Genomic DNA, 15157 nt, shown 5'->3' with positions numbered 1-15157 from the left:
CAATTTCTTTACCTAATTAAAGATAAACTGCTTTGTATAAACAAAAATGCCCCATTAAATCATTTAGCCTTAAAATACTTTTTTCACTTGCAAGGGTGACCCCAGTGTAAGACATATTCAAAAGTCATGGCACTCAGTCTTTCAGTGGCCAAGCCCACTGAGCCGTCAGCCCATCTCAGACCAGGATGGGAAGTGCTGTCTTCTGAATGAATGTCACCTGAGCTTGGGCATACAGAGTGCTGCTTGGCTGATCCTAAAGAGAATCCCACGAAGACGGGAGTAAAACTTCAGTGAGAAATAGCGACTATGGAAGGGTACTTAGAAAACTGCAAGGTTAAGCCAGGGTTGTCTGTTATGGTTCAACATAAGAGTGAGGAAACAGGAAGAGTAGAGAGGTCCCAGACTAATACTTGATGTAGCAGGAGAGAAGTGTGTGAAGTTACCTTGCTTGTTTTAGAAGGGCTCTGAGAAGTGTCAGGGGATGGACATTCACTTGTACTTGTGGCTTCTGTACCTTCAGGATCAAGGTCTGTAAGGCAGAAGAAACCTACAGTAAATGGAAGATCACGAGACAACATACTGCCTCTTGTAGACACACAGTGCTCGCTGTACACAGTTCTTTTTCTTACTATAAAGAGCTTTAAAATAATCGCCATGATAGGTCATCTGCTTACTGACCTGCCATAGGTTCAGTCAAAGGAGGGGCTAGGCTCTGAGCGGGCACCTGGGGAATGTGGTTTGAATGAGATGAAGGTGAAGACTGAACATGACTCGGTGAACATGAGACACATGGTGACTCTCCCCCTATGGATGAAGCAGAGCAGACCCAGAGAGAACATTAGCGCTCGCTCGCAGGGAGCAGCAGAGCACAAACAGGCAGAACCACTGGGGAGAGCAGAAGCAAGCACGCTTACCGCCGTCTTTGTCTTTGCGGTGGTCACTGAGCAGTAACGCTCTCTGATAGCTTCTCTCTCTCACTTGCTCCACTGAGGTGGAAGCAGTCCTTTAAAATAAAACATCTCCAGTCAGACAAGCTGCCACCATGTAGGGTAACTCTTCTGTCTCCTGATGAGCAAAATGTCCTTCAGATGAAGGATTTTTGCTATATTGAGACAAAACTTTGGGGCTAAGCTTTGAAAACAGCCTCTCACATTGCTAACCATGCTCCAACTGAGATTTTAATTAAAGAAACCAGACTAACTTGTCTTTGGCGATTTCTTGGTGAAGAGAAGGGCTGGAAATCTTGTGTTAAGAGTTTTAAGGACATGTTAAGTTGCCAAAGGGAGCAAAACCCCTCCAACAGAATCCAAATGCCTGTGTCAGTGTGCACTGGGGACTGAGCGGGCTGTCCCATGGCTACTGAGACCCACCTTAAATGCAGTTGCCCCAGTCTTATTGAAATAGCAAAACTGCTTCTTCATCCAAAGTTAACCGGTAGGGGAGGTAAAGAAACCGTATAGGAAGGAATATCTACAGGGCTCAGATGAAGAAATGAGACCTTCCCAGCAACAGGCTTCTGAGGTTACAGCTATCAACTGCGGTCTGTTTCCCATTCCAAACAGCAGACAGGAAGACGGAGTCTCTAACGGTCTGCTTTTCTGTTTTCCCCTTGGACAGTGACACACTGTGAAGGGCTTACCACTGAACTTCTGGGTCTGTCTTCTCAGTGGGGTTGGCGTCTCTGACAGGACAGTCACTGCTGCCTTCTTCACAGGAGGCAGTGCAAGTGGCAGCCGGCGGTGCTGAAGGCAGGCTAGCCCGGTTTTCTGGCTGCTCCCCGTTCTCACTGCTGTGGACACAGCCATCGCCACTGCTGCTTAGGGTCCCACTTGGGTGAGGTGACACACTAATCAAAGCAAGGTTCTCTGGCTTAGAACCACTCTTCCTAGCTTCACGTTGTCTCTTACGGTATTCTAGTAGAGAGACCTTAAACAAGAAAGAAAGAGTGAATATTCTTGTTTGTGTATCAGAATCAATTTATTCTTTTCTAAAAAGGATACTGCAGCATTTATATTAGAAAAATTATAAAATAATTGAATTTTCCATAAATAATTAACAATTATTAAATGCCTACTATATGTCAGGCATTGTATTTAGATGATTTATATACATTATCTCATTTAATCCTCACAACAACCCTAAGAAAATAGGTATATTATCATCCCCATTTTACAGATGAGGAAATTGAGTAACTCACTCACTCCAGGTCACACAGCTGGTGAGTGTTGGAGCCGGGATTCGAACCTAGGTCTTATTTGAAAGCCCGTGCTCTTTCCACTATACTACATTGCTTCCCACAAAGTTGCCAACTGGACTCTGTTATAAAAATTAAAAGCACATATCACTAAAATGCTTTGACTTATACGCAGTTAAGCCTATTAACAAATCCGCACTGTGTCTCCCCTTCTAACAGTCAGGCACTCTTAACTGTCAGGCTCTACCGGTCAGTCAGGCTCAGGCTTACACAGACACTCCTGCGTTAAGCTGGCTCTGAGGAAGCAGTGTCATACTCTGCAGGTGCTCTTACATGCATGGCCTAAGTACTGTAAGTATTAGGAGATGGTGAAGAGGCATTTCCTTCTCTCCAAGGCCGCCTGCTCAGTGCAAGTAAGAGAAGTAAGAATGAGTATTATCTACCTATCGTTTAAAACACGTAAAAACCATCTTGAGGCTTTTATCTGAGACTTATTTCATATCACCATCATTTTTGCTTTCTTAGGAACATCAAATTATTTACAAAAAAAGCTTTAAAATGTACATATGAAAATTTTAACTTACATAACTAAGTTATAAATGCCTCACATAACACATGCTGTAACTACCAATAACCCTTAAGAGCACAGTAAAAAACCCACTTCTTAAAAGGACTATAAGTTGTTAAATTATAACCTTTTTCTTTTGTGGTGGATTCTGGGGTGTGCAGCTCCCGTCGATCAAACTGTCATTAACAGTCCGTCCAAAACCAGAGACAAGCCCATCTTCAGAGGGACAAAAGACAGCTGTCTCCATAAACATGCCTCTAGCATCATCCTGCGTCAGGCACTTGGACTCACTGATTCGGAAGCCGCCTCCAATCTCCAACTGATGAGAGGGTGTTAAGTCCCTCAAGTTGGAGTTTACTGAGAAGTTAACTCCTGTTCTGTCAGGACTCTTTACCCAGGATGAATACATTGTGCCTCGTCCAGAGTGGGTCGAATCCAGTTGGCTGCTGGGCTCAGTCCTGTCGTGGGCTGGGGTTTCCATGGTTTTTTGTAAGGCAGCTGGCTCGACTGCATCCAGTCCCAGTTGAAGGTCTGACACAGACTCCTTTTCTCCTGGGCAAGGCCTATTAACCTCAGTCCTGCTCCTGGGGCTGGTGTAACCAATAGTCTTTATTTCTTGCAGGCCTAGCTCATTTAGGTTGGAATTTCTAAAAGGCCCCAGCGTTAGCATGGTTGAAGGTCGGTCATATCCCTGTTGGTGGTAGGGAGGGGAAATCACACAAACAATGCCATAGAGGGACAAATTACTATCTAGCAGCAATTTAAGCAAAATTATGATGAGAAAATCAGCAAATGGATCTTTTTTGATAATTCCTTACCTCTTGATTGTAAGTGCATCTCTTTATTTCTGGAGAACTTTCTGGGGAAGAAATATTCTACATAAAAGTAATAAAATTAGGGATTAAAATACAATAAACTGTAGTTTGTAGCCATGAAGAATTAAAATGAAAAAAACTGATGATGGATTTTAGATTTAAGCCTTGTTGAAGACACTAGCTTTAGGTCACATTATATACTACCAAAAAAAAAAAAAAAAAAAAAAAAAGATGTTCACTGTGGCACAAATGCAAGTGCTTAAATTTATGTAGTTGGAGATTCCCAATTTTCTCTGAGTTTCTCATCACACTAGTTAATAGGGCCAGAAAAGGGCTTACCAGAAGAGTTTGATAAAGAAACACTCAGTCCCAGGGATGAACAGTTTTTTACCCCCAATGAAATTTCTCACCTCAAAGTGCATGGTGTTTCCTGGTGTGCCAGGGGTCACTGGGGTCACTGGTGAATATATGGGTTTATAACTATTTCTGTAAGTTTCATCATCTGATTTGATCCGTGGGGGAGTAGCAAATGCTGGGTCGGTAGGAGTGATGTCCGTGTGAGTTGGGGTGGCGTAGGGTGAAGGAGTAGGGGTGGAGCTTTCTGAGTAAGCCGAGTCTAACAATTGGTAAAGTCTTCGTTTTTTTAGTGGTGTGGTTAAATCTGTTGATGAAATAATAATATGTAAGAAATCATACTGCTGTTTGCTATATCAGAAATAGTGATCAATTTACCACTTTCACCTCCAAACTAAAGATTTACTAACCTGAAATCTCCCCTAGACCCCCAGAAGCTTCAGTGCTAGCAAACGCTACCTTTGAAACTGAGAAGTCATGCAGAAGTCGCATTGGCCGTCCTGGTGCTACTGGAGCTGATGTCTCAGCAGCTGCCCCCCACTGAATCCCTACATACACAGCATTTCCAACTATGCTTTTACAACCTCCTTCATGCAAGCCTGTGGCTGTAGGGCTTCCCCTCACAAAGCTGCCCTGGCCCTTGCCACAGTTGCCACACTGGCCACACAGCAGCAGTACCTGGGAGGGAGCAGCTGTCGCTCAGCAGCAGGGGACTTTTACTTTCACCATTAACTGTAGGGCTCCTGGGCCTTTCCTGACACGGTGAATGATATCTATGTAAAACTGTTGAATTTTCTTCTTCCAGGGCTTGCTTCAACCATCGCTGAGTAGAAGAGGAAATAGATGAATAAGGGTCAGTGTGCGGCTGTTTAGACAGCCTATCAATGCAAAGCTGATCACAAAAGCATCTCACTGTGAGGAGCTGCAGTAAGGACTGAGATTTGCATTTGGCTTCTCCTAGATTTTATATCCAAAGAAAAGTTTACCTTTTTGCATGAGCCAGAAATGTTTTCAGTAGTTTCTTTTCTTCTCTTTTTTTCCGAAAGGAATGGTGATGTGAATCTAATGTAATGCTTAGGAGTAGAGTATACATGGGGGCTGTAAGTGAGACCTGGCAAAGAATTGAGCTGTGTAGCTAACACCTCTGGATCTGTAGTTATGCGCAGAGGCCTTTCTGAAAGGCTGTCTGAAGGTTTTCCTGTCTTCTCATTCTTCTCACTTAACCATTCATTGACCAAGTGCTAGAGAACAGAAACATTTGGATCACTATATAGTAATTGCACACATCCTATCCCACTACAGAATAGTCTACTATTAAGTTAGATACTGGCACATCGTCTAGGACGAGAAGGTGGGTAATTTAGATTATTCACATCACGAGGCTGGAGCGATGGCTCAGAAGTTAAGAGCTTGTATTGCTCTTGGAGAGAGGACCCAAGTTCGGTTCCCAGCACCCATGTCAGGTGGCTCACAACCGCCTGTAACTCCAGCTCCAGGGGATCTACATGGGTACCTGCACTCATGTGCATATATACCCACAGACAGACACACACGCATAGTTAATAAATGTTTAACAAAAAATTATTCATGATATGTGGTGAAAAAAGAAACCCCACTAATCAGTATTTTCATTTTCTTATTTACTGTTATTCTAAGGATTATGATATTTTATAGGGATAAAATACATGGATATATGTAGAAAAACTATATTACAAAAACCCCACTAATAATATGGCAGGTTATGGTGGAGCACTGTCTATAATCCAAGGCTGAGTCAGGAGGACTGACACAAGTTTGAGGCCAGCCTGTGCCACATAGTAAGTACCTGGCCAATAGCACTACATAGCCAGACTGTTTCAAAGGAAAAGAAGAAAAGGGACTTTAAAAAATGTTTTGATATAGTAAAATCTAGGAGATACCAACAAGTACCACAAACAATGCAGATATGTTGTTCCGTATTTTACACGAGACTGTTTGCTTAGGAAAGAAAGTCTGATGTTCTCAAGCAGTGCTTTTTTATTTTTAGCCAAGGTGCCCATCACAGTTGCTAGATGAGGTCAGCAAATAGATAAAAGTATGTCCACACTGACAATTCTTGAGGTTGGAAATACCTCTTAAAGATCCTAGCCTTTTGAAAGTTTATTATCCACCATGTATAGAATGCAGCCTTCATTGTTCTTTTGGAAATGCTTAGGGTTGTACCTGGGGCCTTGCACATGCACAAGGGCTGTTCTACTGAGCCACACCCCGGCCCTCATAATCCAGTCTTTGCCACCTACGAACACACCTGGTCCTAAAGAGTAATGGTGCCTCCTCACTGTTTAAAAAAGCTAGGCATTTAGGAATGCGATTTTTTGCTGTTGGGGTTTTGAATATCCTAGCTGGAATGTGAATTCTTGAATAGGTATCGCATGTGCGCACACACATACAGACATATTCCTTAATCTCATTTTCGCACCCCTCTTCCTTTTCCTGTCTGTAGCTTCTTCTGTGTGCCTTTGCAGGACAAAACTAGTCTATGGCATCTTTAGAATTCATGCTATTTTAGCACTAAATGATAAAACATACTGTAACACAAAATTTGTTTTTAACAAATACTGATATTTTAACACTTATTTCATATTCAACAAATATAAAAATGTGATATTTGTAATTGAGAAAATAGTTTAAAAACTCAAGTGTTTTTCCTTTCAAAAAGAAACTTAATTTCCCCCTTCCCAAATGTGGATAAGCATTGCACTTACATCAAGGCGGGTACCCACTTGTTCAAGGTACGTCTCGCACAGGCTGCAAGGATTAAAGGCTGTGTGGAATTTCAAACAAAACCTATAATTGTCTGGCAAAGAACTTAAGAGTCTGCCCCTGACTTACACTCCTGAGCTCACAGAGTTCTTTAAGCGTGCTTTTCATTGTTTAGCAGCCTGTCTACAAAACTATGAATTAGGTAAGAAAAAAAAAGGTTTAGGCCTAAGTCACTTGACCCTATGTGTTGTCATTTACTAGACAAAAACAGTCCCCTCTAAGGCTACGCTGTTATTTTTAAGCTGAAAAGCTCAAGGTAGTCAAATTCATAAGTGGTTTGTTTCCTGTAAATTGTCGCATTAACTGAGTTTTCCAACAATTTTTATTAATAATCTGATATAGCACTGATCTTCCTCATAAACCCAGGAGCTTCAGTGAGATGGCTTAGTGGGTAAGGGTGTTTTGCTGTGCAGGGGGACACTCTGAGAGTGAGAGAGACCTGACTCCTATAACCCTGACGTGTGTACTCTGGCACACACACTCTAAATCTACATTCTTAGTACATTCTAGTGAAGTCATACCTTTTTCCTGTCTAATTCTTACACTCTACCTACATAAAACAGTTGTAAGATGTACAAACAAGAGCTGAACAAGAGCTGGGGTGTGGCTCTGGGTAGACTGCTTGCCTGTCATTCACAAGGCCCTGGATTAGATCCCTAGGCATGGGAGAGAGGACTTATGTTAAACCAGTTTCAGAGAAATGGATATTTAATACACAGGTAGACAACCTTAGAGAAATTATGAATACAATACCAAAGGGGTTCATATGTTTAATCTTCACAGTACAAACTATTAATGTGCTGTGTGCAAGTGTAGACAGGATGCTTCCTAATCACACTAGGGTGTAGGCTGAACTTTTACGGTCACTATTCAGCTAGGAGACACTTGCTGCAAACAGTGCTTACTGCTACTAGGACGCATACCTTCTTTGTTTTGGGGTACTTTGTGGGACATTTATTAAGTGCTGGAGCTTCCACTTCAGTGATTATCTCTGCTACTGCAGCTTCAGTTTCTGGTTCTATAGCAAGCACAGTGTTTTCAATATCATTCTGTTGTGACAGAACTTCAACGTCGGGAGAGGATGGCTGTATGTCTGAACACATGCTGACGGTTCTGTGTCTCCGGCGCTGCTGTCCAATATGAGTCCTACTACGAGAAAAGCTTTTTCTCTGCTTAGTTCTGTTCACTTTGGCAGCAGTTGGCTTGATAGCAGTTTCTTCCTTTACTTGTTCCTAGTTCAAAATACAACAGTGGAACTTCTGATGTTTATAGATATGTTTACGTCAAAATATAGCCTTATTTACTTTAAAAACTAGCTTTCCAGAGTCCTTGTTAAAATTTATGTATTTTAGGGTGGGTGTGGTGGTGCACTCCTTTGAACCCAATACTCGGGAGGCAGACGGAGACAGACCTCTGTGTTTGAAGACAGCTTGGGGTCCAGAGTGAGCTCCAGGACAGCCAGGGCTACACAGAGAAACCCTGTCTCAAAAAACCAAACCAAAAACCAAAAAAAAGTCTGTTTTCATGTGTGCATTGAGAGGCTGAGGGCAGCATGTAGGCTCTTGTTTTCTCCTTCAGCCTCATAGGTGCTGGAGACTGAGATAAAGTCAATAGGCGTGCAGCAGTGTTACTGAATTAACCAATTTCTAGTAACAAATCAAAACATTTCAATACTTTCTTATTCCAAGGCAAGTCAAATATAATCTCATTTCAATTCTAAATTTCCCATAGGGTTTGAAAATGCTTTAAAAGACAAATAATTGGATATTATTTAAAATTCTTGGGGTAGTGGGATGGTTTCATTTGCACACAAGCCTAAAGACCAGTTTGAGGCCATAACCCACGTGACTGAAGAGGGACAGACCTGACTCAGTTGTACTCTGACTTCCACGTGAACACAGTAGCATGTGAACCCAGTCATCGCTGTTATCGGTGTAACCGTACGGTGTAGAGACTTTAAGGCATTTAACTTGGGACAATGAAAGAGACCCTGAGTGAGATACCTGGACCACGTCAGCGTCAGAGATGACCTGCGACTCCTTACACTCGGGCCTGACTTCCGTCTTGGCTGTGCTGATCCTTTCCAAAGCTTGTTCTCGTCTCTTCTCTCTCTTTTCAAGTCTGGCAAAAGCTTGCAGAATTGCTTCCATTTTTCTTTCTTCTCTTGTCTATGGAATTTAAATTTGAAGTAAATATCATTGTTCAAAACAAATTCTAAATGTCAAATGTTCATGACAGATTTTTAAAAACTGCTGTGATACTATTAGCCTAGCAAGTCAACAGGTAGGTGTGGGAGCAGATTACAGCCACTCAGCACGTGTGAATCCCACACATCATCTCAGTGAGCTGTTCTTAGTGTATGCCAAGAAAGGACAACGGTACAGCCAAACAAAAAAGCCAAAAAAGAAAAGAACCAACAACAAAAATAAAACTTCTTTTATAAAACCAAAAGTTTGCCTTTTAAAAAAAAAAAAAAAAAGGGCAGAATATCCCTAAGGAAACAGTATGTTGAAACAAAACGACTCATATGCACTTAAGGAGGCAAGGCATAGTCTTAGGTTCAAACCATGGTCCTACCGGTCGTTTTTAGTAAATAGTTTTGTCACCCTAGCAAATTATTTCTGAGCTTTTAGGAGTGTAAAAGCATACCATACTTAAACACTTTAATTGGACTGTTACTGAGTTCAATTAGAAAACATGAAGCTTTTAAAAACAACTTGAGAAAAAATGGTAGGCATTCCAGAAACAAGAGGTTCAGTGTTCTCTCTGCTTTAGCCCTTGGCCCTCCAGTAGAGTTCTCTTAAGGCGTCCGTTCCTCTACCTTCTGCTCTTCCTTTCTTACACTGACACTCTTGGGTAGAGAATATTAAGGACAAGACCCAGAGCCTTGAGCACAGGGCCTGGCAAATGCTTCAGCTCTCAACCAGAACCAGGAAGCAGGTCCACCAACTGTCCAGTTCTCCAAATGAAAGAACCAGGTCCTGAGGCTCAGATCCATTTGTCTTTCCTCCTTCATTGTCATCGATGTGGGGAAGAAAGAAAGAAAGATCAGAAACTCAAGATCTGGCTGACATACACGTCTCAACACTGGAGCTTCAGCTTTAGTGCCAGTCATTGCTGGCAGAGAATTCAGCATTGACAGATAACTCTTCTTACTCTTTCCTGTGTTTTCAGTAAACACATAGGGAACAAAAGATATTCACGAACTCAGCTGGGATCGATTTGTAAGGAGTTTCTAATTTTCACCCTTTTTATTTTATACACAGGAAACTGAGGTTCACAGAATAGTTACTTGTTCACAGGCACAATCTGTGTCTTTCCTCAAAATCTAGAATGGGTAACGCAAAACATTAAGATTTTTATTTGTTCACACCAGAACTGGGATTTGTTTTAAAGATTTATTTGTGTATATCAGTGCTCTATCTGCATGTACACTTGCATGCCAGTAGAGGGCATGAGACTCCATTATAGAGGGTTGTGAACCACCATGTGGTTGCTGGAAACTAAACTCAAGACCCGGAAAAGCAGCCCCCATAACTGGAAAATTTAAAACCAAATTCTCAGGAAAATTTTTGTCTTTACTTTTACCTTACTTAATCCCTTTAAAACTTGACCTCCATTAAAAACCTGTCTCTGCATATCAATGTTTTTCTAAAGTGCACCATTTAGAAATCTAGACTTCACAAAAGTTAATTCTTTTGTGAAATTACCTCACCTGTTGGACTTGGTTGGAGGGGTGACTTTAATTACCATGACCGCTTCTTTTCATAAACATTTTTAAAACATGGAAAAATATTTTTCAGAAGAAACAAGCTTGTTTTATATATAAATAATATTTCTATATTTCTAAGTATGTTTGTGTGAATGCCTGTGAGAGTTTCTGTGAACCATCTGCATGCAAGTAAAGTAACCTTGGAGGCCAGAAGTGGGCAGCAGATCTTCCAAAACTGGAGTTAATGAGCCATGGATGTAAGTGCTGGGCAAACTCAAGTCCTCTTGCAAGAGCCAGCAGTGAGCAATCTTTTTTTTTTTTTTTTTTTGAGCTGGGGACCGAACCCAGGGCCTTGCACTTGCTAGGCAAGCGCTCTACCACTGAGCTAAATCCCCAACCCCAGCAGTGAGCAATCTTAAACACAGAGCCATTTCTCCGGATACCCAAGAATCTTTTATATGTGAATAACTCAACCATTAGCGAGGTATCCAAGGAAGAGATTTTCTGTGTTATAGTTATCCTGGGACTTGTAAGACACTAATGAATTTATGTCAAATTTCTTTGATAAAATTCAATATTTCCGGGGGCTGGAGAGATGGCTCAGCAGATAAGAGCATTGACTGCTTTTCCAGAGGTCCTGAGTTCAATTCCCCGAAACCACATGGTGGCTCACAACCATCTGTAATGGGATCCAAGCTCTCCTCTGGTGTGTCTGAAGACAGTGAAAATATACTTACATACATAAAAATAAATACATCTTAAAAAAATGGAATTAAAAAAAGATGGAATTTTAAGTGAAAAATCACCATAACTATGTATTTGTTGAAATTCATTTAAAAAATTACTATTTTCTTGATGGAACAAAAATTTACATGTATGTAGGTCACTCAAAATTAGGGCATTTGCATAAATTACCAGTTTCCTGACTGCTAATTCACTTATCTAATTAACTGCTGATCCAGCACAAATTTTACATTTCTACATGTTTACCATATAATAATAAAGTTGAAAGCACCAATTCCTAATAACTTTAGCCTAGATTTATTTTAAAGTATATAGATGTTTGAGAATGATTGCTTATATGGATTAAAAAAATTAGCAATTTTTTTTTTTTAAAGACAGGGTCTGTATACTATGTAGTCTTGGCTGTCCTGGGACTCACCATGTAGACTAGTTTGGCCACAAACTCTGAGATCTGTCTACCTCCTGAGTGTTGGGGTTAAAGGTATGTTCTACCATGCCTACGTTTTATTTTTAATTTTTTAATGTACGGTGCTCTGATGATATACATCTGCAGCCAGAAGAAGGCATTATATCCCCTTATACATGGGTTTGAGACACCATGTGGTTGCTGGGAACTAAACTCAGGACCTGATGAGAGCCAGTGCTCTTAACCAGTGAGTCATCTCACCAGCCCCAGATTTGATATTGTTATAGTCAGGCTTTTATTCACCACAGGATCTACTGCAACCCTTGATACATGGTCAGATGTAAAGAGGCAACCATTTTACCAATCTCTGAAAAAGATGTTAACTTGAGTTTCTGGGGAACTGGAGCTGGTGAGGGGATGAGAGATACTGGGCATCCTAATTAACCCCTCACAAGATAATAGCTTGTAATGGCTCTAGTTTAGAACTGGGATACAAGCCATGGCTTTATCCTGAGCCCAAAGCTACTTCATTATCTGTGAGCTGGGAAACTGACAGATTCCAATTCAGAGTTGGATTTGATACACTGTTGTGCTGAAGTTTTTGGTATTAACCAGAGTATGTGGAAATATCCCATGTGACCTTCCTGGTTCACTGTTCTTATGATATATGTTAGTGCATTATTTCTTAGTATTACAATTTCATGTAAGCAGAAGGAAAAAAAAAATCTGCTTTGGACCCCTTCCCATTTCAGATGTGCTTTTGATAATTTAAAATTTGTGTGTGTGTGTGTGTGTGTGTGTGCGCACGCGCACGCATATATGTGTATGTCTGTGGGAAGGACAACTTGGAGCCAGTTCTCACCTGCCTTCCATGATGCAGGTCCTAGAGCTCACTCAGCCATCAGGCTTGGCAGCATATGACTTTACCCACTAAGCCATCCTGCTGTGGATGTAAACTACTGATCAGGCTGTAACTCATTTAAACTGGAAATGAGCCTCAAGTCTGAGCACCACATACAGCTTTACAGGCAACGCCGGGGTTAGAAGAGTGCATGCTCCTCCTGATCTGCTTCTACCTTCCTATCAAGTGCCTTTCTTAAAGTGATCCCTGAATCTCAAAAGCAGTCGTCCTGGCCTGGAGTAACCCGAGTGCAACATCAAGAGTGGGCTGGGGCGGCTGTGCTGAGGACATTCCGATAATAAAACTGAGAAGCACAGACTCCTGTAAGATAAAGGGAATGAAACCAAAGAGCATCTGCTGAAGACAGGACTCCTCATTGTAAACACAGTCTCGCCCAGCCCTTTCCAGACAGCAATGAGCTGATAACTACCTGGGCAGTGATGGTGCACACCTTTAACCCCAGCAGTCAGGGTGGGAGGTGAGGGGTAGGACTGGGGTGCTGGGGGCTGGGGGATCTCTTGTGAATTTGAGGGCAGCCTGGCCTACAAAGGGAGTTCCGGGACAGCCAGGGCTGAGACATAAAGAGGCCTGTCTTGAAAAAACAAACCCCAAAAAACAAAACTGATAAGAACTTTAAAGATCACTTAAACTATTAATAATGAAAATCATTGCAAAGTAGAAAGCTTGGCTTGCGTGGCCTTCCCATTTCCTCCATCCCATGAGGCAGTCCGGTGCACCCCTCACAGTCCTGGTTCTTGGTACCTGACTTGCTACAGCCATCCTCTGTGAGTGACATCCTCTGTGAGTGACTCTATCTGCCTTCTCTGTTCACACAGTACATACTCTCCCCATAGAGCAAGCACGCAGGTCTCTGTTACATGAGAACTGTTATGTTCTGTAGAAAGCATGTCACTGCTATACCTAGAGGTGTGCTGGGAAGCACTTGAGGGCTTTGGATATTTATTACAAGTAACTAAAGCATAACCATCTCATCTTGTTTGGACAGAATATAAAAATAAACATTCCATTCTGCCATGCACTTTTACAAAAATGGTTCCTCATGGATAAGAAAGTGAGAAAGGTAATTAGCATCAGTTTGGCCGTGCGATAAGGAGAAAGGTGAGAGCATGAGCCCCATCCTACATCTATCAGACTTTCCTGACAACAGATCTGCTCTCCGACTTTATGAAATCTGGCTTGCTGAGTTCATTACTTCTAAATGTATCAGTAACAGCACAAACTCTGAACAATAGTGTCTCACCAGGGTACTTGTTCCACAAAATAAGAACTAGGAATGCCAGAAGGATGATGTACCCCAAAAGTTGCAAGGTATTCAAGCACCGATAAGGTGAACCAATAGAACTGACCTAGCTAACTATAACATACTTTTTCACAGACATCAAATTAGACATCTTTGGAATATTTTGTGATGTGGAATATTTTGTGTGTGTGAGAAAATTGTGAGAATTGTGTATGATTCTAGGTAAAGGCTACAGATACTAGCTGGACTGTGAAGAAGCTTCATTTAGTTCATAGTCCTAGCTTATCTTTTCTAACTAGGTGCTGTCCATTTAGTCCACTCATTACTAAATAATACCACTATTCTAAAAACTTTCTCCCCATAACATGGGGTTATGACATGAGTTCTCATAAGGAGTTTGTGTCAGTATGTGAAAACTCTGGCTTAGACATCTGTCACCTCACTGATCACCAGGATTGATAAGATTTATCTGGATGTTTAGTCTAATGTACCCTTTCTTCCAAGCCACTCCAACCAGCTCCATATGTGTGCCTCAAACTGTACACTCTGCTAAAAGGGTACATAAATGATTTCAGAAGTCTTTGACAGCACAGTTCTGGACACTCCTCGCCAGAGACCTCATAATTTCCTTTCACTGATTCTCCAATGTATGCCCTCATGTGAGCACCAGCATCACCCAGTTTCCATGGCTCCAGTTTGTGCTATGTGTCTGTAATAGGCCATTGAGAGTATCAGGAGGCAGAGACAAATGGTTCACAAGAAGAATTCCAAACCGTTTTAGCTACACACACAGTGGCATACACTATAACCTTACATTTAGAAACAAAAGAGGGGCTGGAGCAATGGTTCAGTGGTTGGGAACACTGGGCTCTACCAGAGGACCTGGGCTCAATTCCCAGCACCCACATGGCAGCTCATACTTCTTTACATGGTAACTTTGGGTGGTGGGGCACAGCAGATCAACCCAGGTCCTTACAAGCTATGCAAGTGCTCTATTGCCAAGCCACTCGGGATTGCAGTCTCCTCATGTTCTCATGTCCTCATCTGCTGGCAGTCCTAAGGTTTCAGCCCTGCAGATCCTGAGATACAGACTCTGCTGATAGAACTGACCTACAACCTCTTGTCTGGCATTTGTACTGAGGAAACATTTACAGATAAATCATGAGGTGCACAGCACCTTTGTTCTGGTAACCGGTAACGGCGTGAGCACAGACGTGGAGGCTGCTAGGTCATGGTGGATTGTCAAGTCTTCCTATGTTACTGACTTGACTATGTACCCTACCTAACTTAATAGTAATGCAAATGGTTCTGTTTCTGTCTTAAATCATGAAAAGAAACTACATTATTTAGCTAATGAAAAGACATACCGAACAATAATTGTGGCATTAAATTTATTAACA

General features: G+C 41.7%; 1 protein-coding gene across 1 annotated transcript in view; it reads right to left on the bottom strand.

The window, feature by feature from the left end:
- Kmt2e (lysine methyltransferase 2E (inactive)) overlaps nucleotides 1–15157 on the bottom strand; it is a 70815-nt gene that overhangs the window by 2563 nt on the left and 53095 nt on the right. Inside the window, exons 16-26 of the mRNA XM_032907103.1 lie at nucleotides 8737–8901; nucleotides 7657–7965; nucleotides 4918–5172; nucleotides 4610–4754; nucleotides 3988–4238; nucleotides 3581–3637; nucleotides 2890–3453; nucleotides 1640–1926; nucleotides 915–1003; nucleotides 679–804; nucleotides 444–529 (exon numbers count right to left, since the gene is read on the bottom strand). Of these exons, the coding sequence (XP_032762994.1) occupies nucleotides 444–529; nucleotides 679–804; nucleotides 915–1003; nucleotides 1640–1926; nucleotides 2890–3453; nucleotides 3581–3637; nucleotides 3988–4238; nucleotides 4610–4754; nucleotides 4918–5172; nucleotides 7657–7965; nucleotides 8737–8901 (2334 nt within the window). The remainder of the gene's footprint in view (nucleotides 1–443; nucleotides 530–678; nucleotides 805–914; nucleotides 1004–1639; nucleotides 1927–2889; nucleotides 3454–3580; nucleotides 3638–3987; nucleotides 4239–4609; nucleotides 4755–4917; nucleotides 5173–7656; nucleotides 7966–8736; nucleotides 8902–15157) is intronic.

The sequence above is a fragment of the Rattus rattus genome, chromosome 6 (assembly GCF_011064425.1).
Source record: "Rattus rattus isolate New Zealand chromosome 6, Rrattus_CSIRO_v1, whole genome shotgun sequence".
In the NCBI taxonomy this organism is placed as follows: domain Eukaryota; kingdom Metazoa; phylum Chordata; class Mammalia; order Rodentia; family Muridae; genus Rattus; species Rattus rattus.
The sequence above is the reverse complement of the archived record's forward strand: the minus strand, read 5'-3'. Positions and strand labels throughout refer to the sequence as shown.